This window comes from Hemiscyllium ocellatum, chromosome 8 (assembly GCF_020745735.1).
Source record: "Hemiscyllium ocellatum isolate sHemOce1 chromosome 8, sHemOce1.pat.X.cur, whole genome shotgun sequence".
NCBI classification, from domain to species: domain Eukaryota; kingdom Metazoa; phylum Chordata; class Chondrichthyes; order Orectolobiformes; family Hemiscylliidae; genus Hemiscyllium; species Hemiscyllium ocellatum.
This window is the reverse complement of record NC_083408.1, coordinates 23939419-23963724: the sequence shown is the minus strand read 5'-3', so window position 1 is coordinate 23963724 and position 24306 is coordinate 23939419. Positions and strand designations below refer to the sequence as shown.

The following is a 24306-nucleotide window of genomic DNA, read 5'->3' as shown; positions in this document are numbered from 1 at the left end:
TATGCCCTCTAGTTCTGAACTCACCCAACCCAGGGAAAAGACCGTGTCTGTTTACTCTATCCATGCCTGTCATGATTTTATAAACCTCTGTAAGGTCATCCCTTAGCCTCTGACATTCTAGGGAAAACAGCCCCAGCCTACTCAGCCCCTCCTGATAGCTCAAATCCTCTAACTCTGGCAACATCCTTGTAAATTTTTTCTGAACCCTTTCAACTTTGACAACATCTTTCCTATAGGAGGGATGTAACACTCTATGATAGCTATAACTTTCGACAAGGTCCATTATGGTAGGATCATTCAGAAGTTCAGATACATGAGATTCACGGTGCCTTGGCTACGTGGATTCAGAATTGACTTGCTCATAGAAGATAGAGGGTTGTGGTGAAAGGGTGTTTTTCAAGGCTGGAGGTCCGTGACGAGACGTGTTCCTCAGGAATCTGTACTCTGACCTCTGCTGTTTTGTGATATATGACTTAAATGACTTGAATTAAAATATATATGGGGGGGGGGGGTGCTTAGTAAGTTTACGGATGATACAAAGGTAGGTGGAGTTGTGGATAGTGTAAATTGCTGTCAAAGGATACAGCAGGATACCGATCAGTTGCAGATTTGGGCGGCAGAATGACAGATGCAGTTGAATCCAGGTAAATGTGAGGTGCTGCACTTCGGGAGATCAAATGTTAAGGAAAAATATATATTTAATGGCAGGGCCCTGAACAGCATTGATTTACAGAAGGATCTTGCAGTTCAAGTCCATAGCTTCCTGAAAGTAGTCTCACAAGTAGATAGGATTATAAAGAAGGCATATGGGATGCTTGCCTTTATTGATCAGGGAACTGAGTACACAATTCAGAATGTCATGTTGCACCTTTATAGCTTTGGTTAGGCCACACGTCGAGCATTACGTTCAATTCTGGTTGTCACGTTACAGGAAGGATGTGGAGGCTTTGGAGAGGGTGCAGAAGAGGTTTACTTGGATTAGAGGGTATAAGCTATAAGGAGTGGCTGGAAAAAATCAGGTTGTTTTCGCTGGAGTGATGGATGCTGAGGGGAGACTTAACACAAGTCTATAAAATTATGAAATGGATAGATAGGATTGGCAATCAGAATCTTTTTCGCAGTTGAAATGTCTAATACGAGGAGGCATGCATTTAAGGTGAGGGGAGAAGTTCAAAGGAGGTGTGAGGGGTGAGGTTTGTTATACTGAGAATAGTAGGAGTCGGAACCACGCTGCCAGGGGTGGTGGTGGAGGCAGATACGTTTGGCATTTAAGGGACTTTTAGGTATGCAAGGAATGGAGGGATATATACCAAGAAGATGTAGTATTTTTAGTGGGAGGATTCAAAGGAGAAATTGTTAAGGGTGAGGACCAGTTCGGGCAAACGAATGAGTGTCGGTGGAAGGGTACTGTTGTACTAAGGGCAGGCAGAACGGATTAGTTTAATTTGGTGTCATGTTCGGCACAACATCGTGGGCTGAAGGGTCTGTTCCTATGCTGTACTGTTCTATGTTCTCTAATGGGTAACATCACAAATATAATTGGCCAAACCCCTCAAAAGACAAATCCATAGAATTTAAATTGCACATTTAGAAGATGGGGAATCGTGTTTACATTTGTCTGTTTTCTGAATCCCATTCTAGCTGGATTCCCGACTTGATAGCCCTGGGAATGCAAGGGAACGGAAGATAGAGTTCACCTTTGATTACTGTTACTGGTCGATAGATCCTGACTCTGCAAACTTTGCACCTCAGGAACTGGTAAGCATTGAGCAATATTATCAGATTCCTTTTTTATGCATTGCAGCATTTTTTTCAAGCATATACTTAATGTTGTCATCCATTGTTTTAAGATTGCCATTGTGTTTGGCTAAGTGACTGTTGGAAAAATGGCCACTAAACATAGCTGTGGGATTTAACACTTCTTTGATTAATGGTGCTCTCGCACTAATATATTGCACTCAGCTATTGAGATTCACATCTGCTAATATAGAAGCATGTTGTATAAATTCAATGTCTGATCTACTATACTATAGAAGATGTAGAGCAACTCAGAATGCTATATAATGAAATCTTTGGAATGACCAATCTGTTTAATATTCAGATGTGGGAGCTCTACCAATGAAGCCAAGCTGACATGCAAGTGTAATGCATTGTGCTTCAGTGTATTCCCATTTGAATTATCCACTCTATCTTATAAATGTATCTGAAAGAGGTTTTTTTGAGACATTTATCAATATGTCTAAAAAGGACAATAAAGCAAACCTGTTTTAAACTCAATATATTTTGTAGCTTTCTTGCATTTTATGGTGGCTCATTTTCATCTGTTTATTTTTGAAATGCAATGTTGATCATGTTATGTGCTATTTGGCGTGTAAAACGGAGTTTCAACTCGCTGAGAATCTTTTCCATGTTGGCACTGCGGATCAGTTTCACTCTTGTTAATTGCTGTTGTGTGCGCGTGCGTCAGTGTTGTATGTACATGTAATAGCCTGCCTTGATTCAGGGTTGTAATCCAATCCATTTGTAGGGCAGGCAGAACAGATTATAATATCAACCATGAGCAAAGATGTTGGCCACCTGAGCCCAGGTATTAAATTGTTGTCTCAGCAGGAAATATATTGCTCCTATAAATGAGGTTTTGATTTTTCATTTGCAATTTTTTTCTCCATCTTTGATGTTATTGACATATTACTGCATGAGATAGGTTAAAGGAAGTCAGTCATTATATTTTGTTGTACAAAAAGATTTTGTTGTTGTTTGGAGGAAGATTAATTTACTTTAAGTGTGTAGAATAGATGTTTCACCTCCAGGTAGCTAGCTGTGTTAAACAACAGGAAATGCAGGGTAAATCAGGAGAAACGGTTTCTACTGACAGGAGGATTGCTAACCAAACAGTTTTACTTTAAGGTACTTAACAAACAGGAAACACAGCTGATGAGACTTTGGGTTTAAATTATAATTGGAATGTCTTCCCTCAGACTGATCCTAACTTACATGAGGGGATTGGATTAAAACAGGAAAAGGAAAAAGATTTTCAGGACTTTGGAAAAGAGTGAGAGCTGGGGTCCACTTGAGTTACTGTTTGCAAGAGCTAGCAAGGGCATGGCAGGCTGAATGGCCACTTTTTGTATTGTACACTACTGTGATTCTGCAAATAAAAAGAGGTTTATGTCTGTTTGTCACTCAATTAAACATTAGTGAGATAATAAAATTGACAACTTTGCTTATACTGAAAAGCAATTTACAAAACTCAGCCTTGTTCCATATATTAGATCCAATTTATGTCAATCCCACTGCAGAACTTAGTTCCTTACTATCAAGGAACATCCTCATTCTTAGAGAAAGCAGTGGTAAAAATCTTGGAAATAGAAGTATAAACCTTCACATAAGGTAAAGCTGTAGGTTATTTCTGTCGGAGATCCTCAGCGTAGTGTGTACTAAGTCCAAACATCTTCAGCTGCTTCATGAGTGACATAATCTCCATCAGAAGGTCAGGAGCGGGAAGTTTGCTGATGATCGTACAATTTTTGGCACCATGAGTGATTCCTCAGATACTGAAGCAGTCCATATTCAAATACAGCAATGCCTGGGCAATTTCTAGGCTTGGGCTGGCATTTACACCACACAAATGCCAGGCAATGATTATCTCCAATAAGGGACTATCTAGCCACCTTCCCTTGACATTCAATGGTGCTACCATCACTGTATTCCCCCCTAACCATTGACCAAAAACTCAACTGGACTTGCCCGTAATCACAGTGGCTTTAGGAATAGGCTAGAGGCTAGGAATACTGTGGCGAGTAACTCACTTCCTGACTCCTCAAAATCTGACCACCATCTGCAAGGCACAAGTCAGGAGTACTATGGAATACTGTGCACTTGCCTGGATGGGTGCAGCTCCAACAACACGCAAGAAGCTTGGCCCCACCTTGGACAAAGTAGCCCACTTAATTGGCACCACAACCACAAACATCCAATCTCCCTCCATCGATGCTTAGTAGCAGCAATGTGTACTTACCTATAAGATGTACTGCTAACGATCTTTTATACAACATCTTCCAAACCCCCATGATCATTTAGAAAAACAGCAGATACATGGAATGTCACCACCTGCATGTTCACCTCCAAGCCACTCACCATCCTGATTTGGAAATATGTCACATTTCCTTCAGTGGTGCTGGGTCAAAATTCTGGAATTTCCAACAGCATTGTGGGTCTGCCTACAGCACATTGGACTGCAGGAGTTCAAGAAGGCTGTTGGCTATCACCTTCTTATGGACAACTCAGGACAGGCTATAAATGCTGGTTACTGTCAGCCAACAGTACAGACATCCCATGAGAGAATTTTTAAAAGATTGCTGTGCTTAAATCTGAATTTCTTTTAATGAAGGAAAGTTTACACAACATTTTCATGGCAAAGTCAAAAACAAAATCAGCATGACCTGTAAGTGTAAATAGTTAGAAGCTATCGACTCATCTTCAATACATTCTGCCTCAATATGTGCACTTTCTACTCTGGGGACATAACTTGTCTGTATTAACAAGCTCCTGTCCAATGTTTCGATATATAATCTCAGCAAAACAAAAGACAAATGTTCTCATCAATTAAGACATTATTGAGATAATGTCGGCTTAAAAAGTTAATGGTTGCATGGATAATCTGAATGTCGAATTTCCTGAGTACATTTCCAGCTGCAGACTGTATGTTGCTGCTCACTCATGTTTCTCTTCTACCTAAAATCAGACAGTTTTAAACAAACAAGATTGGGATCCTCTAAATATTGCTAGATTTGTCAATAATTTTGCCTGCTATTTAGAATCTTTGGCAGTCTCTTGTAGAGTTAATCTTTTCACCCACATTTCTTCATCTGGGATAAGAGAGCTGTTGAAAAAAATAAATTAATTGTATTTAGAGTTGGTGTCAGTGTATAATTTTATATAAATGTGAAAAATTATGAAGGAAATAGAGGAGAGAGAAGCAGGGTTTTTTTCCCCACTAGAAAATGAAACTAGAACTAGGGGGCGTAGCCTCAAAATTAGAGGGAGCAGATTTAGAAATGAGTTGAGGAGGAACCTCTTTACCCCAAGTGATCAGATTCTGTGGAATTCCTTGTCCAGTGAAGCAAGGATAGATAGATTTTTGAAGAGTAAAATAATTCAGGTTTATGGTGAGCAGGTTGGCAAGCGGAGCTGAGTCCACAAAAAGATCAGTCATGATCTTATTGACTGGTGGAGCAGGCTCAATAGGGTGGATGGCCTATTCCTGCTCCTATTTCTTATGTTCTTATGCTAAGCTAGCAATGCCATGCTCATTGTCTGGATTACTGTATTATACCCAAAAACATCTGTCTGATGAACTGCATTATACCCAAAAACGTCAGTCTGATCAACTGACCACTGGGACATAACCTCCTGGATTCCATACTTTTCAAGAAGTGGGCAGCATAGTGACTCAGTGGTTAGCACTGCTGCCTCACAGTGCCAGGGACCCAGGTTCAGTTCCAACTTTGGGCGACTGTGTGTGGAGTTTTCACCTTCTCTCCATGTCTGTGTGGATTTCCTTTGGGTGCTCTGGTTTCCTCCCGCAGTCAAAAGATGTGCAGGTCCAGTGAATTGGCCGTGCTAAATTGCCCATAGTGTTCAGGGATGTGTAGGGTAGGTACTTCAGGGATAAATACAGGAAAATGGGTCTGGGTGAGTTACTCTTTGGAGGGCTGGTGTGGACTTGTTGGGCCGAAGGGCCTGTTTTCACACTGTAGGGATTCTATATTTTGTATTCTGAAACCTGCCCATGAGATATGTATGTGCATTAAAACTGATGACTAAAGGCAGTTACTGAAGGCTGTGACCTCCGGAAGCTGACTGCTGGCATGAGCACTGGACAAGGTGAGCAGAAATGAAAAGCTCTGCTAACTGAGAGGAGAGGCCCAGGGAAAACGAAGACCATCTATTCATTCACCTTCTTGATCTGTTGTTTTCCTCTGCAGCAGACTCTATCCTGCCAGAGTGGGACTCCTGACCACACCAGGGGATGCTTTCTACTGTTGATCACTGTGATGCAAACTGAGAGTGATGCCAATAAAGTTGCAATGGGTTAAGTGTCTTACATGTGTGGAAATATAAACACTATTGTATGATGAGCATATAACATATCTTTATGTATTGTCTCATACGTTCATAAATTATGTTCTTACAAGAGTACAAAACATGATTTATGTATTCTTTTACAGGAGATATTGTGTAATAATAATTATGTATTAAGCTTCCTGTGTTCTGCTGCATAGGCATTTCATGCCTGAACTTGTTGGCTGCTATCATATGCCATTTGTGAGGCATGTTCAAAACCCTTGGAGGTCCACATCAGATTAATGACATTAACTCCTTTTGAATGTTAGAAATAAAGAATGGCTCTGACTTGATCAAGTTGAATATCTGATGTTTCAAGTGTGGAGCATTTGATGCAGAAAAACATGCTAAGTTATTAAGGAAAATAGTATATTTCGTTGTAGGACTGACGTGGTAATAATGAGAATCTTGTTCTTCTTTGTTTGTAATTTTGAGTGCGTCATAAAGGGATTAACAAAAGGAACAAATATGACAAGGAGGTTTGACCCACCAGGTACATTTATTTTGAAACAAAAGAGGGTGAAGGGCTCCTTTACGTGTGATCATAATCTTTCTACCTCAGTCAATTTGAAACCTGAGTCTGGGCACAGTCAATGTAATGATACACCATTCCCTTGGAAATGGGAGACAAAATTTGAAGGTTTTAGCAAAAACAGTACAGTTTTCCATAGAATGGTTTGGAAATTGCAATGCCCAAAACCTTTGCCAGATTGAAACAAGTTAGTCTTCAAATCATTTCATGTTGATGTTTACCCTTCTCTGAAGCAGGGATGCTCATCCCATTTTAGCTTTGCCTCTATCTCAGTGGTAGAAAAGTAGAAAAAAAACGTTCTACAGTGAAGACATGGCAACATCTTGAATCACTAATTCCATAACTTCCCAACTTCTGAAAGCTGTGGTAGTTTATTTAGTTCATTTTATCTTGTCTCTGTTTTTCTGTACTCTGTGCTATATCTTCCTAATTTTAAATACCTCTTCCGTGACTCTGCAATCTCATCTTTCCAAAGCAAATTGCCTTGAGGGTCCTTTTCTTCATATTTCCTCTTAACAGGCAGTTTCTCATGCAACAAGAATGGAAGTTGCTGGAGAAACTCAGCAAAACTGCCTACATCTGGGAAAGAGAAAACAGAATTAATGTTTTAAATCCAGTGACCCGACTGAGTATCTCCAGTTTGTTTTAGTTTGATTTCTAACATCTGCAGTTTTTTGTTTCAGTTTATGATTAGAGTGCATCCTCTATAAGCCTTCGCTAATGAAGAATACAGAACTGCATAAGGTTTCCAGTCCTGACCTTGTTGCAGTTTGATGTAGAGTGACCGATGCATCTCAGCTATCATGTTCCATTCTTCAACCTAAAATTCAGAAAAAACTCTTCTCAGAGTCTTATTCGCTTGACAAGCTGTTTTTCACATCTCATGTACCTGATATCTTCATACCCTCTTTGCTTGCACATCACTTAACGTTGACACGTTTCAACTATAATTGCACATTCAGCCAATTGAAGAAAGGTTTCCATTACTCATTTTACTTATCAATCCAGTTATTTGAATTGTAAGTTTAGTTATGTGACCAATATATGAGACAACAGTGCGATCCAGACATTGTTACTCTCCCCCAACCATCCCTTACCCCACACCACGTTGCACGAGAGTAGTTCAAGAAGATAGCTCACCACAGCTTCTCCATTGAGGATGGGCAATTAATATAGGCCTCGCCAGTGATGCCCATACCTATGAACAAATCAGAAAGCATCATTCATATAACTAAGAAATGACTTGTTTTGGTGTGTCTTTGCACCAGGGAGTGATGAGATAAGAATTTTTTTGCATGACAACCATACAAAGGCCACAGTAAGCTAACGCGACTCTAGTACAACAAATGTAGTTTTAAGGCAAACTTTAAGGAACATCTCATACTGAAATTGTAACCTTATGAGCTTCCAGCTTTATTTGGATTGCTGTATTTAAAACGAAATTATAAAGCATCAGAGCCAAACCCAGAATTACAAGTAAATGTCAGCATTTAGCCACTAATTATGCTGAGTGGATAATTCACCCTGATATTCCTCTGTACTGCTGAGCAGTGTTGCATTATCGAGCACTGTGTTTTGGATAATAAGTTGAAATGATGCCCCTTTGGCTCACTTGTGAGCAGTATTCCCTCTAATTTTTCTTTGCACCTGCATGACTCTCTGAGATACCTGTGTGCAGTGACCTTTTGGAATCAGTGATGCCAATTGACATGCACAGAACTTTGAAGTGGCTGTCACACACTGCTTAGAGGGAACATGGATTATGAGTACAGATGGCATTAATTAAAGAAGAGTAGGAAAGCTTTCCCAGTGCCTTGACAATGTTTATCCTTGCTTCAACATTAAATGGTTGTGGCACGTTGCTATATATTCACTGGTGCCTACTTCCTGACATTATACTGCAACTAAAACTGAAAGTGTGAAATGTCTTGAGATTCTGATTGTGCAATATAAATGAAAAAATTCCTTATTTTCAAGGTACAAATTTAAAATTGAATTTGTTTTCCTTAACAGAATTTTGAAATATATTAAGAATATTTTTGTCAAGCAAGTAAATTAATTTGTTTTTTCATTATCTTTATTGACAGCTGCTAAATGCAAGTCATCTAGTACTTGACCATTTTCACATTTCAGTTTTGACAATGTGGGTGCAAGTAGGGCATGACGGAGACTCCTTATTGCATCTAACTTGGAATTTGACCAGTTTCCAACAGAGTATCAGGACAGTGAATGGGAACAGGGGCCAAAACATTGACATTCTAGGCATTCGGGTCAGTTTTAGAAATTTAGCTCTGGATTTAAGCAAGGAGCTGACTATAAACCAGGAAGCTTTCCTGCACTTCCTGCTCTGTGTGAAATCCATACAGTTGGTACGAGTCAAATTAGACAGCAACTGGGAAATGTAGATTGGAAGCAGTTATTGAGGGCAAATCTACATCTGGCATGTGGGAGACTTTTAAAGACCAGTTGATTAAAGTGCAAGACATACATGTCCCTGCAAAACTGAAGGATAGGAATGGCAAGATTCAAGAACCATGGATGACAAAGAAAATTGTAAGCTTAGTAGAAAGGAAAAAGAAAGCAGACGATAGGTCTAGGCAGCTACAAACTAATGAAGCCCTTGAGGAGAATAGAGAAATTAGGAAGGAACGTAAACATGGAATTAAGAATTTGTGTTGCAGACGTTTTGTTCCCTGTCTAGGTGACAAAGTCAGTGCTTGGGAGCCTCCTGTGAAGCGCTTCTGTGATCGTTATTCCGGCATTTGTAGTGGTTTGAATCTGCCGCTTCTGGTTGTCAGTTCCAGCTGTCCGTTGCAGTGGTTGGTATTTGGGTCCAGGTCGATATGCTTATTGATTGAATTTGTGGATGAGTGCCATGCCTCTAGGAATTCCCTGGCTGTTCTCTGTTTGGCTTGTCCTATAATAGTAGTGTTGTCCCAGTCGAACGCATGTTGCTTGTCATCTACTTGTGTGGCTACTAAGGATAGCTGGTCGTGTCGTTTCGTGGCTATTTGGTGTTCATGGATGCAGATCGTTAGCTGTCTTCCTGTTTGTCCTATGTAGTGTTTTGTGCAGTCCTTGCATGGGAATTTGTACACTATATTGCTTTTGCTCATGCTGGGTATTGAGTCCTTTGTCCTGATGAGTTGTCCGAGAGTGGCTGTTGGTTTGTGTGCTGTTATGAGTCCTAGTGGTCGCTTGGGACAAACACCACTATTATAGGACATGCCAAACAGAACAGCCAGGGAATTCCTAGAGGAATGGCACCAATCCACAGATTCAATCAATAAGCACATCGACCTGGACCCAATATACCGACCACTGCAACGGACAGCTGGAACTGACAACCAGAAGCGGCAGATTCAAACCACTACAAATGCCGGAGGAAAGATCATAGAAGCGCTTCACAGGAGGCTCCCAAGCACTGAGGATGTCACCTAGACAGGGGATGAAACGTCTGCAACACAAATTCCCAGCTCGGCGAACAGAACCACAACAACAAGCACCTGAGCTACAAATCTTCTCTCAAACTATGGAATTAAGAAGGCTAGAAGGAGCCATGAAATGTCATTAACCAGCAGAGTTAAGGAGAATCCCAAGGCGTTTTATGCATGCATTAGAAGAAAGAGGGTATCAAGAGAAAGAGTGTAGGCCCACTCGAGAACAAAGGAGCCACAGGAAGTGGAAGAGATCTTTAGTGAAGAACATGACTGATGTTGAGGTCAGAGACGAACGTGAGAATACTTTAGAGAATGTCAATATATTGAAGGAGAAAGTTTTGGGTATCCTAAATTGCATTGAGGTAGACAAGCCCCCAAGGCCAGATGGGATCTGTCCCACATTACTGCAGAGGCATGGGATGAAATATCTGGGATATTAGCAGATATTCTCATATCCTCTTTGACCACACATGAGGTTCCAGAGGACTGGAAATTAACCAGTGTTTTTCCATTGCTTAAGAAAAGAAGCAGAGATAATCCAGGAAGTTATAGGCTGGTGAGCCTGATGTCTGTGGTTGGAAAGCTCTTGGAAAAGATACTGATGGACAAGATAAATGCACATTTGGAACAAAATGGACTAGTTAGTGCCAGGCAGCATGGTTTTGTACAGGGAAGGTCATGTCTCAACAACCTGATTGAAGTTTTTGAAGAGGTGACAAAGATAATTGAGTAAAAAATGAGGTCTGCAGATGCTGGAGATCACAGCTGAAAATGTGTTGCTGGTTAAAGCACAGCAGGTTAGGCAGCATCTCGGGAATAGGGAATTCGACGTTTCGAGCATAAGCCCTTCATCAAAGGGCTTATGCTCGAAACGTCGAATTCCCTATTCCTGAGATGCTGCCTAACCTGCTGTGCTTTAACCAGCAACACATTTTCAGCGACAAAGATAATTGACCAGAAAGAGGCTGTGGATGTAGTTATCTGAACTTTAGTAAGGCATTTGCTAAAGTCCCACATGGCAGATTTGGTACAAAAACTAAATTCAAGGTGGGCTGGCTAGATGGATACAAAACTGGCTTGGTCATAGAAGACAGAGGGTAATGGTGGAAGGGTTTTTCAGTGTGGAGACCGGTAACTAGTAATGTTCCACAGGGATCAGTCTTTGGTCTTCTGTTGGGGGGAAATGTGGGTGGTCTGATTAGTACATTTGCAGATGACATGACCCTTGATGGAGTTGCTGATAGTACCGATGATTGTGAAAGGCTACAATAGAATATAGATAGATTGGTGACTTGGGCACAGAAATGACAGATGGAGTTTAATCCAGACAAATGTAAGGTGATGCATTTTGGAGGATCAAATTTAGGTGTGAATTACACTGTAAATGGCAGAATCCCTAGGAACATTAACATAACAGACAGATCTGGGTGTGCAGGTCCTCAGTTCTCCAAAAGTGACAACACAGGTAGCCAAGGTGATTAAAAAGGCATATGACATGTTTGTCTTCATCAGCCAGGGCATGCAGTGTAAGAGTTGGTGAACCATGTTGTAGCTATACAAAATGCATGCTAGGCTGCATTTAGAGAATTGTGTGTAGTTTTTGTCATCACGCTACCAAAAGGATGTTGAAGCTTTGGAGACAGGTTTGCCAGGATATTGTCTGGTCTTGAGGGCATTGGCTATGAGGGGAGGTTAAAAAGGCGGAGATTGTTTGCACTGGAATGACAAAAGCTGAGAGGAGACCCAATAGAGGTCTAAAGCGTTATGAGAGGCATAGATATGGTGGCTAGTCATGCTTTTTCCCCAGGGTTGAAGTTTCAATTACAACGGGCTGCAGCTTCATGGTGAGAGGGGGAAAGTTTAAAGGAGATGTGTGGGGGAAGTTTTTCATGCAGAGAGTGAGGGTCAGAGCCTGGAATGCCCTGCCAAAAGAGGTGGCGGAAGCAGGCACATTTGCAATGTTTAAAAGGCAGCTGGATGTTTACATGAATAGGGAGGCAATAGATATGGACTGAATAAGGACAGAAGGTTCATTTTTTAGTTTAATCCAGGCATGATGGTTGGCACCAGGCTTGGAGGGCTGATGAGTCTGTTACTATGCTGTACTTCTCTTTTGTTCATTTTTTTTTCCTATTTAATCATAAGGAAGGTAGGTAGTTTGCTTTATTTCAGTGTTTAGAAACAAGCCGTGTAAAATATTCCCAAATTCGATACTTGGACATGAGTAACAGATTAAAGTTTGGTGCAGGGGAAATCTGGATTTTACGAACTAGCAAACCATTAAAACTATAATGGCTAAGTATTTGTGTTCTGCAGTTTGTAATCTTGAGAGTGGATTAGTGTTTTGTGGCACATCTGTTGAGATGCATGCATACCAGCGCCATCTGATATGAATTTTTAAAAAATTAAAGTGTCTTGCTGAAATGGTAGATAATCATTGGTTTATTTGTTAGATGCTGCTTATAACTGACTTTCTTGGCTTGGGGTGTCTCCCTGACTATCTGGTTTATCCAGTTACTTGAAAAAAATGTTGAACTCTTGAAAAGTTCTTTAATAAGATTAAGCTTATGTTTTCATTTCATTGTAAAATTTAGCAGGAAACCCAGGAAAGACAGTAAACAGAGAGTTCCTCTAAGTCTCACGCTATACTGACTTGAAAATATATTGCTGTTCCTTCAATGGTGTTGGGTCAAAATCTTGGAACTTCACTGTTACTGCACCTATATCATGTGGACTGCAGCGGTCCAACAATATAGCTCACCATCACCTTCCCAAGGGAAATGAGAGATGTGAAATAAGTGCTGCTCCAGCCAGCAATACCTGCACTGCATGAATGAACTTACACAAAGGTAACGAATTTCAGGAAGCACTTTGTAAACGTCTACTTCAGTATGATGGGCCAAATGACTGGCTGGCTCTGTTCTGAATTATTTTATGAATTACGTATTTTATTTGTTGTCAAATTAACCATTACTCAATCACTACCAAATTAGATACAAAGCTGTTACTCAAATATATAGTTTTCATAAAATAGCAGAATTGTACCAATTCATTAGACAATATACTTTTAGATCTGCGATTGTCTACTGGCTCAGTTGTGGCACTCTTACCACTGACGCCAAACTATGGGAGATTGAAGACCCCTTCAGCACTTGTGCAGATTACCTAGACTGGCACCAGGTGAAATCTTGTGAGACCCATGGAAGCAAGACCAGAACAGAAATCTAAAAGGTTTCTATTGGAATGGCAGGGAGATATGTTCTAGCTTCTGGACAATCGTGCCAGAGGCATTGATAGTGGCTATCTGCCGGCAAAAGTGGATGATCGTTTGAGACCAGTTTGGAGAGACGCTGGGAGAATGCTGGCAGTGGACAGACATCCAGCTTCGCCTCATTGCAGCCACAAATAATTTCACACACCACCTGATGGTATCTCCGTGTTGAGGTGACCTACCACTGCAGCACCTACTTCTGTCAATGGGACTACCATCAGAGGATTGCTGCGCACCCTGACATTGGGCAGTCTGGGTATCTGTTCTATCTGCCAGCTCTAATTGGATAGTTTTCCCTGGAATCATTTTCTAATTAACTCTTGTTGGATGAGGGCCTTTGTTGGGATCTTGACTTATATCTTCAAAGATGGCACGATTCTGTCCTCCATTGGCAATACGAATGGGTTCTGATTTTTCAGAAGTGCTATCTTTCCAATAAGATATTAAACAAAGGCTGTTGAGTATACGCTTTGAGGAGGAATAGGAGAGTTTTCTTGGTGTTCTACCAATATTTGCCAGCTGCCAGAATCACTGACAAGAAATGAGTTGTTCACTTATCTCATTTGTGTTTATGATACCTTGTTGCACGACTTGATTTGTCAATAATTACATTTCTGTCATAATTCATTAGCAGTAAAGCTCTTCAGGAGAAGTGTTATGTAATGAATGGTGCTATGTAAATCTGCATTCTTTAATGAAGATGGAACTAGGTTTGCAATTAAAGATAGTAGAATTGCTAATCGCCAAAAGAGTCTTATGAAAACATATATTGAGTCAGAGCATTGAGTACAGGAGTTGGGATGTCATGATGTGACTGTACAAGACATTGGTTAGGCCACTCTTAGAATATTGCATACAATTCTAGTTGACCTATTATTGGAAGGATGTTGTTAATCTGCAAAGGATGCAGAAAAAAATTACAGACATGATTCCATGGCTGAAGAGTTTGAGTTATAAGCAGAGCCTGGATAGGCTGGGTCTTTGTATCCTGGAGCACCGGAGGCTGAGGGGTAACCTTGGAGAGATTTGTAAATCAGGAGGGGCATAGATAAGATGAGTAGTCAAGGTCTTTTTCCCAAGGTAGGGGTGTCCAAAACTAGAGGGCATAGGTTCGAGCTGAGAGGGGAAAGATTTAAAGGGGACCTGAGGGGAAATTTCTTCACACAGAGTAGTGGTGCATGTATTGAATGAGCTCCCAGATGAAGTTGGGTACAAGTAAATATTTAAAAGCTAATTGGGTGCTCCATGAATAGAAAAGGTATGGAGGGATATGGGCTAAATGCAGGCAAATGGGCCTAATACAGTTTAGAATACCTGGTCGGCATAGATAAGTTGGCCCAAATGATCTGTTTCAGTGCTGTATGACTCTCTAAATTGCTGAAGAGAGGAGGGGAAGGAATAAGTGAATAGGTGGAGACGGTAGAGAGAGACAGACAGTTAGGCATACAAAGGGATGCATAATGGTGAGGAAAAAAACTGATAATGGGGACCATAATTAGATGAAATGGATTGGCTGTGCTGAAAGCAGCCCATGTCATGACAGGGCCAGAGGTATGTGTAGGTAAAGGACATATGTAATAAGGACATATGTAATTCCTGAAGAAGGGCCCATGCCCGAAATGTCAATTCTCCTGCTCCTTGGATGCTGCCTGACCTGCTGCGCTTTTCCAGCAACACATTTTCAGCTCTGATCTCCAGCATCTGTGGTCCTCACTTTCTCCCATATGTAATGAGGTGTTCAAGTTATAAAATCATTGAACTCAATATTGAGCCCTGAATGATGCAGTGTCACCAAGCAGGAAGTGAGCTGCTGTTCTTTCAGTTTGTGCTTATGAGCAATGTAGTAGGCCTGAGACAGAAATGTTGGCGAGGGAACACGGTGTGTTGAAGTGGCAGGCAACTGCAAGTGTGGGTTTGTTTGTGCAGGCAGAATGTGTAAGTATTGTATAAAGTAGTCGCCCAGTCTGTTTCTAACCTAATTTAGTAACCTAAGTAATAGCACCAGGAAGAAGTCATTCGGCCCCTTGAGGCTGCTCTGCCATTCAAGATTATTGCTGATCTGATTGTGATCTTAACTCTGCCTTCCTTTAACCCTGCTTACCTTGGTAATCGTAAATCAACCAAACACTGCTTTAATATATTCAATGACCCAGCTTCCACTGATCTCAGAGGAAGTCAGAGTCATAGGGTCCTCCGGCACAGAAACGGGCCCTTTGGCCCAAGGTGGTTCAAGCTGACCAAAATGTCCATCCACGCTAACCCCATTTCCCTGTATTTGGCCCATATCCTTCTAATCCTTTCCTATACCTGAATTCTAAAATGTAACAACCTCACTCTGGTTCTGGATTTACCCACAAGAAGAAATCTCATTATATCTATCCTGTCATGTCCCCACAGAATCTTTCATATTTCAGTTCCCAAGAACGTAGGCTCAGCTTAGACTTGGTGCAGTTGAAGGCGTGGTTTTGGGCCTGTTCTTGGTACATCTTCCTTACCAAACCATCCTCCTCCTGTCACCCCTCAGCCCATCACTTTCCCTGATGTTTGCTCCCCTTGCTGCCCAACACACTGTCTCATTCAGGGTGAGATAGTGAGGTGAGGGTTTTTTTTTAGAGAGTACCTCTTGGTCACTGGTTTTCTGCAAATGTCATAATTGAGAGGTTTTTAAAAGAAACCAGCAGTCTGACCTGGGAAGGGAGATTCTGAGACAACCCGAGGCTGAGATGCAAGGAAACTGCTTCAGATGCAGACAATCCCCCACCCCCAAATTTACAAAAGTGAAGATGGAAGAGAAGGGCTGTGAAAGGGAGACTGCAAAAGTCAGGAGGAAAGCAAAAAGGACAGCAAATGTATGGGGAGGAGAAAGAGAGGTTCCAACAATTGGGGAACAGAGAAGGACAAAAAATGGGGAGAAAAATGTTATATAAAAACGGTAGGAGAGAGCACAATTGCAAAGGAGACAAATGGCATTCAGGAGGGATGGTAGCAAGAGGTTTTCAAGAGGGGCGCCAAAAGGAGGAGGCTGAGGAGCTGCAGCATGCGAAGGAGTGGTTTTAAAACTTACAGCTAAGGAATACTCCGCTTACTGGGAACCTGGAAAACTAAGAAAATTATACTTAGCTCAATGCAACCACCAGCTGCTGACTTTAGAAAACTAAAAGTAGATGCAGAATTGGCTTCAAAGGACAGAAAAATTTGAGTTTTGAATAAGCCAAAATCAAAAACCTTTGGAGATGATTATATAATTAAATGACTCCGAGAGTCGGTGACTGCCTGTGTGGAGTTTGCATGTTCTCCCTGTGTCTGTCTGGGTTTCCTCCCGGTGCTCCAGTTTTCTCCCACAGTCCAAACATGTCAGGTGAATTGGCCATGCTAAATTTCCCATAGTTTAAGGTGTGTAAGTCGTGCGGCATGGTGGCTCAGTGGTTAGCACTGCTGCCTCACAGTGCTGGGTTCGATTCCAGCCTCGGGTGGCTGTGTGTGGAGTTTGTCCATTCTCTCCCTGCATCTGCGTGGGTTTCCACCAGGTTCTCCAGTTTCGTCCCACAGTCCAAAGATGTGTAGGCCAGATGGATTGGCCATGCTAAATTGCCCATAGTAGTCAGGGATATCTAGGTCAGGTGCATTAGTCAGGGATGAATATAGGATAGGAGAATGGGTCTGGGAATGTTACTCTTCGCAGGGTTGGTGTGGACTTGTTGGGCCGAAGGGCCCATTTCCACACTGTAGGGATTCTATAAAAAAAAGTCAGGTGCATTGGTCAGGGGAAATGTAGTGTAATAGATAGGGAATGGGTCTGGGTGGGTTACTCTTTGAGGATTGGTGTGGGCTTGTTGGCCAAATGACCTGTTTCCATACTGTAGAGATTCTGTGTTCTAGGATATCGTCAATCTTTGTCCTAGTTTTTCTTTATTAAAATTAATCATTTAATCAATCATAAATATTTTCCTTGCAAAATACAGTAAATGAAGTCCAAGCGTCTTTTATTAGATCCAGATGTAAAGCACACATTTCCACTAACAATGCTAATGTGCTAAATGGATCAAAAGCTACTATTGAATTTTTTTTGTTTCACATGGAAGGAACATAACCAGAAGAGAAGCAAATTTAGTAGTGCTCAAGTCAGAGTTTTTAATAAAAGTTTGCAACAATGAGCATTTCTTTCCAGCACTTCAATCTAACCCCAAGCACACACGCATGCGCACACAGACTCGCTCTCTCTCTCGCTCTCTCTCTCATAATGCTCAGAGGGCTTGGATTGTTCATATATATGAATCATTTCAGTGTCAATATAAAGTGCTATTCCTGTTATGAGCAAAAGGAAAGCCAATTTTGAAATATGTTGAAAGTATCTGAAAAAAATTAGAATCTTTTCCAGTCTAAAAAAGGCAAATTTCCAATTTTTATGTAGTTGTTCACTGCAATTAAGTAATGAGAATTATATATTTGAATTGCATAGTCTGTGATTTTTGATGTAAAATGTGCATGTAAGTGTGGAGGCCATATGGCTCAGAAACAATGGTTTAATCTTTGTTTGCTCCCCACCTCTTCCAGCTGAATATTCTCCAGTCCCCACTGGCTCCACTGAGAGCAGAAACCCAGATTCAATTAATACACAAAACAGACTTTCTTCTTCAGTCTGAGACATTTAAAACTGAACCAGAATGTTGAAGAATTAATGCAGCCTTGCAAATACTTTGGAGAAATAAAGCCAGACTCACATTCCACTCCCACATCTACTGGGCACTTTTCTTTGTAGTCAAAGAATATTTTTTTCTTGACAAGTAGGCTGTTTTTCTTAATATTTTATGCATATGGCGTAGTTTTATGTTCGGACATATACTTCACTGAGAAAGAATGGAAGCAAGATGAGGGAGAAAGGAACACAGATTTACCAGTGAGTTAGATGAAAAAAAACAGAACTGCTAACACAGGCCAGTTAGACCAAACAGTCTATCTATGCAGCAATTGCATTTCCTACAGTTAGTAACCTAGGTGTAGATCAACACTCTATTACAATTCTACCAATCAGATGCCCAGAACCAGTTGTCTGAAGGTGCCATTTGCTGCTGCCGCTGCTGTAATTGCAGGAAGTGTACTTTCTATCAACTTAGTGGCATTGTCTGTGATATCATTACCAACAATACAAGTGAGGGACAAGGACTTTTGATCTCCCCACTTTTACAGCTATTTCATTCCTGCAGCAGCATCTCTGCAGCTATTTCCACCCCAACCGAGCTGTCAGAGGTGTACATCATGGAAACAGACCCTTTCATGCTGATCAGATATCCTAAAATGATCTAGTCCCATTTGCCGGCCTTTGGTCTATATCCTCTTAAACACTTCACATTGATATCCCCATTCGGAAGACTTTTAAATGTTGTAATTGTACCTGCCTCCACCTCTTCGTATGGCAGCTAGTTCCATATATGCACTGCTCTTTGAGCGAAAAAGTTGCCCCTCAGATCCCTTTTAAACCTTTCCTCTCACCTTAAACTTAAGCTCTCTGCTTTTGAATTCCCACATGCTGGGAAAAACACCTTGGGTGTTCATCGTATCTATGCCTCCCATTGTTTTATAAATCTCTATAAAGTCACCCCACAGCCTCCAAAACACTTCAGGAGAAAATCGCCCGAGCTTACTCTGCCTTTGCCCATAGCTCACTTTGTCACCTTTCTAACCATACACTGCCTCAGCAGCGAATGCATGAGAGCACAAATCAACCTGTTATTGGAGGCTGCTTCTCATAGATTCTATCTGTTCTCCCCATGGAGGTGACTTTTCTGTGGTTGAAGTTTCCACTACTCTTTGTGCTTAGTATTGGTTAGGACTTTTTAAACTCTGCTCTGAAATGGTATATCAAATCACTCCGTTCAAAGGCAATTAGAAGTGGGCAACAAATATTGACAACGTCTGTGATGCCCATATCCCATGAATGAATAAAAAAGAACAAATGTTTATTTAAAAATAAATCCTTGTGTATGGTTTATTTACCTGTTGCGCTATATTGCTTGATGCCTCTGCTTATATTTAAAGATTCCCTTTTTCCTCAGCTCCACCTACACTTCCGCCTACACTAAGTGATCTCTGTATTCAACCAAAAATGTATGACTCGTAAATTTAATCTGATCCAATTTCATTTGCTGATTATTTGCTTCTTGTACAAGTTTATCGATGTCCTGTGATTTGGTGCAGTCCTTCACGGTTATTACTATTGCTGCCAATTTCGTATCTTCACCTGCAAATTTTGTCTTTGACTCCCAAGATCATTGATTTTAGACCTGAAAATGTGTTGCTGGAAAAGCACAGCAGGTCAGGCAGCATCCAAGGAACAGGAGAATCGACGTTTCGGGCATAAGCCCTTTTTCAGGAATGAGGAAAGTGTGTCCAGCATTGATTTTAGAAGCTGAATTTAAACATGCAGATGCTGGAATATGTATTCTAATCAAGAATCATACAGATTCAAAACATGAGCTTGCTCTCTATCAATAAATGGTGCCTGACCTATTGTGATCTCCAATATTTGTTGTTTTCAGTTCAAACCTGTTGAGCTGTGTTCTAAAGCATTTACATCCTCTCTTCTTCAATCACTAACTCCTTTAATGGATTCCATTATCCCCACAACTCTCTGTTATTAACCTTTTACGCAGTCGTTGTCTTAATCTTGTGTGTATCAAGCCTGTTGAAAATGGGCATCAATCATTTTATAAATGCTGACCATTTAAATTAAAACCGGAATATATTATCTGAGATTGAACAGCTAAATGTTTTGAAAAGGCCTCTTTGTTACATTGGTAAAGGGCAGTGCTCAGAATGTGAACCCGTTTTATCCCTTTCAGATTCTGAACTACCCTGTAAATGCAATGTACTTCTATCAGTTTTCTTTTTTCTGTATTGCCACATGACATGCTTAAGTATTTCTTAGATAACTAACCCTGCTGGAAGCATTTTAAACTTAAAACCTTAAAATGAAATCAGCCTCGATAAAACAGAAGAGATTCCCCCAAAATATTGTCCTTTCTTCTCGTAAAAGTACATGTAATAATAATCCAAGATGTTGAATATGTGCCTCGTTCCCATCTATCAGTTGAAAAAGGCAGAAGCAATCTGATGTTTTCCTTCCTATTAAGAATTATTTAGCCTTGAAATTGCACATTGCTGAAAGTCATTGCTGTGGGCCCAGCAATGACTTTCATGAAAGGTGCCATGTCTTGTTCATCATTCTTCTTAGCTTTCAAACTGAGTTATTAAACCAATCACAGCGTTAATGATTGAATCATCTTCAACATAACTAATTTTCAAGGTCAGGTGATTTCTGTTAGGAAAGTAAACACATTAGACTTCTTGTTTATTTCCAGCCCTACAATTTCTCCTAATGGTCTGTATGGCAACACAAGTTTGCTATGCTTAAAAGCTAAGTTCTAAAGAATGATTCCTCTCAATGGACTGCATGAAGCCAGAAATTGTTGATATTATTGATTTTGTTCAACATTTGGCACCAGCTAAGTTTTTCTTTTTTTACTCTGCACAGATCATGTACAAATGCTGCTTACATCTATAGTATAAGTAAGGGAACTGATTAGATTGCTTTCGTTCTTTCAGAGCACTCAACTCTGTCAGAAATATGGCTGAAAATGTGTTGCTGGTCAAAGCACAGCAGGCCAGGCAGCATCTCAGGAATAGAGAATTCGACGTTTCGAGCATAAGCCCTTCATCAGGAATAAGAGAGAGAGAGCCAAGCAGGCTAAGATAAAAGGTAGGGAGGAGGGACTTGGGAGGGGCGATGGAGGTGGGATAGGTGGAAGGAGGTCAAGGTGAGGGTGATAGGCCGGAGTGGGGTGGGGGCGGAGAGGTCAGGAAAAAGATTGCAGGTTAGGAGAACGTGGCTGAAGAGTTTCTGTGCAGTGGAGATGACCTGGGGGGTGCAGTGAGAGAGAGACTCACTGAAATCCTTGTAGAGGGTGGTTGTTATGGGGGACTTTAACTTCCCAGATATTGACTGGGAGAGCTATAGCTCGAGTTCATTAGATGGGTCGGTGTTTGTACAATGTGTGCAGGAGGGTTTCCTGACACAATATGTCGACAGGCCAACAAGAGGGGAGGCTATATTGGATTTGGTTCTAGGTAATGAACCAGGCCAGGTGTTAGACTTGGAGGTAGGTGAGCACTTCGGGGACAGTGACCACAACTCGGTGACTTTTACTTTAGTGATGGAGAGGGATAATCGTGCGCCGCAGGGCAAGAGCTATAGCTGGGGGCAGGGAAATTATGATGCAGTGAGGCATGACTTAGGATGTGTGGATTGGAAAAACAGGCTTCAAGAGAAGAACACTAATGAGATGTGGGGATTGTTCAAGGAGCAGCTACTGCGTGTCCTCGATAGGTATGTACCAGTCAGGCATGGTGTAAAGGGCCTTGTGAGGCAGCCGTGGTTTAGTAAGGAATTGGAGTCCCTTGTGAAAGGGAAGAAGGCGGCATATGCAAAGATGAGGTGTGAAGGTTCAGTAGGGGCGATTGAGAGTTATAAGGTAGCCAGGAAGGAGCTAAAGAGGGAGCTAAGAGAAGCGAGAAGGGGACATGAAAAGTCTTTAGCTGGTAGGATTAGGGAAAACCCAAAGGCTTTCTATAGGTATGTCAAGAATAAAAGGATGACAAGGGTAGGTATCGGTCCAGTCAAGGATAGTAGTGGGAAGTTGTGTGTGGAGGCGGAGGAGATTGGAGAGACATTAAATCAGTACTTTTCATCAGTATTCACTCAGGAACAGGACACTGTTGCTGATGTGAATATGGAATCACAAATAATTAGAATGGATGCCCTGGAAATATGCAGGGAAGAGGTTTTGGGAATATTGGAAAGGATGAATATAGATAAGTCTCCTGGGCCTGATGGCATTTACACCAGGATCCTATGGGAAGCTAGGGAGGAGATAGCAGAGCCATTGGCCTGGATTTTTATGTCGTCATTGTCAACGGGAATAGTACCAGAGGACTGGAGGATAGCGAATGTGGTCCCATTGTTCAAGAAAGGGAGTAGGGATAGCCCTAGTAACTATAGGCCAGTGAGTCTGACTTCAGTGGTGGGCAAAGTCTTAGAGAGAATGGTAAGGGATAAGATTTATGAACATCTGGGTAGGAATAACGTGATCAGGGATAGCCAGCATGGTTTTGTGAAGGACAGGTCGTGCCTCACAAACCTTATTGAGTTCTTTGAGAAGGTGACTAAGGAAGTGGATGAGGGTAAAGCAGTAGATGTTGTGTATATGGATTTTAGTAAGGCGTTCGATAAGGTTCCCCATGGTAGGCTAATGCTAAAACTTCGGAGGTATGGCATTGAGGTTACATTAGAGGTTTGGATTAGGAATTGGCTGGCTGGAAGGAGACAGAGGGTAGTAGTTGATGGATTATGTTCATCTTGGAGCGTAGTTACTAGCGGTGTACCACAGGGATTTGTTTTGGGGCCGTTGCTGTTTGTCATCTTTATAAATGGTCTAGAGGAGGGGCTTGAAAGCTGGGTGAGCAAGTTTGCGGATGACACAAAGGTCGGTGGAGTTGTGAACAGTGAAGAAGGATGTGGCAGGTTACAGCGGGATATAGATAGGTTGCAGAGCTGGGCAGAAAGGTGGCAAATGGAATTCAATGTAGCTAAGTGTGAAGTCATTCACTTTGGTAGGAGTAACAAGAAGATGGATTACTGGGCTAATGGTAGGCTACTTGGTAGTGTGGATGAGCAGAGGGATCTTGGTGTCCATGTACACAGATCTCTGAAAGTTGCCACCCAGGTAAATAGTGCTGTGAGGAAGGCATATGGTGTACTGGGCTTTATTGGTAGAGGAATTGAGTTCCGGAGTCCTGAGGTCATGTTGCAGTTGTATAAGACTCTGGTGCGGCCTCATCTGGAGTATTGTGTGCAGTTTTGGTCGCCATACTATAGGAAGGATGTGGAGGCATTTGAACGAGTGCAGAGGAGGTTTACCAGGATGTTGCCTGGCATGGTAGGAAGATCGTATGAGGAAAGGCTGAGGCACTTGGGCCTGTTCTCATTGGAGAAAAGAAGGTTCAGGGGAGATTTGATAGAGGTGTACAAGATGATTAGGGGTTTAGATAGGGTAGACACTGAGAACCTTTTACCGCTAATGGAGTCAGCTGTTACTAGGGGACACAGCTTTAAATTAAGGGGTGGTAGGTATAGGACAGATGTTAGGGGTAGATTCTTTACGCAGCGGGTTGTGAGTTCATGGAATGCCCTGCCAGTAGCAGTGGTGAACTCTCCCTCTTTATGGTCATTTAAGCAGGCATTGGATAAACATATGGAGGTTATTGGGCTAGTGTAGGTTAGGTAGGATTTGGTCGGCGCAACATCGAGGGCCGAAGGGCCTGTACTGCGCTGTATTTTTCTATGTTATTCTATGTTATTTCTATGTTAAATGTAACAATTTTGGATCTCTTGCTGGAATACCATTAACATATTTAAAAAAGATAAACAAGGCAAATATAAAATGGTACTTTGTAATACTTTAGATTTGCAAATATGTTTAAAAAAGAAAAAGGGTTCAGAGCCTGATCCTATCTATATCTTAAGTACGCAGTCTGAAGAGGTGGATTGTGTTATGTATCTGCATGCACATGATTATAGTACATAGATAAGCAAGCAATCCTTTCATCTGATCTTAGCTCTTCTTTTCAAGAAAAGTCAGTCTTGTCATGGCATCTAGCTGGCTCTTGAAAAAAGCTTATTGCTTGCATTGCTATTGCTGAAAGTCTATTCCTGGTCCTGAGTATTGTGGTGTAAAATAATACTCCCTAGTATTGGGCTGAAATGCATGTTTGAACCATCCTTGCCTGATGTCATGAACTGCCTTATAGTAGTACTCTGAATCTTTTTAATGAACAATCTAAGTCTGAAAGTCTTGAATCACTTTTTATAACTGGGATTCATC

General features: G+C 41.3%; 1 protein-coding gene and 1 long non-coding RNA gene across 2 annotated transcripts in view; both read left to right on the top strand.

Annotated features, from left to right (window-relative positions):
* The window catches only part of LOC132818057 (uncharacterized), a 34117-nt gene extending 32391 nt beyond the window's left edge, over positions 1 to 1726 (top strand). Inside the window, exon 3 of the long non-coding RNA XR_009644951.1 lies at positions 1642 to 1726. This is a non-coding gene — a long non-coding RNA (uncharacterized LOC132818057). The remainder of the gene's footprint in view (positions 1 to 1641) is intronic.
* A 5-nt stretch (positions 1727 to 1731) lies between these two features.
* stard9 (StAR-related lipid transfer (START) domain containing 9) overlaps positions 1732 to 24306 on the top strand; it is a gene marked incomplete at its 5' end in the record, with an annotated part of 264669 nt that continues 242094 nt past the window's right edge. Inside the window, one exon of the mRNA XM_060828639.1 lies at positions 1732 to 1758. Coding sequence (XP_060684622.1) covers positions 1732 to 1758 — 27 coding nt within the window. The remainder of the gene's footprint in view (positions 1759 to 24306) is intronic.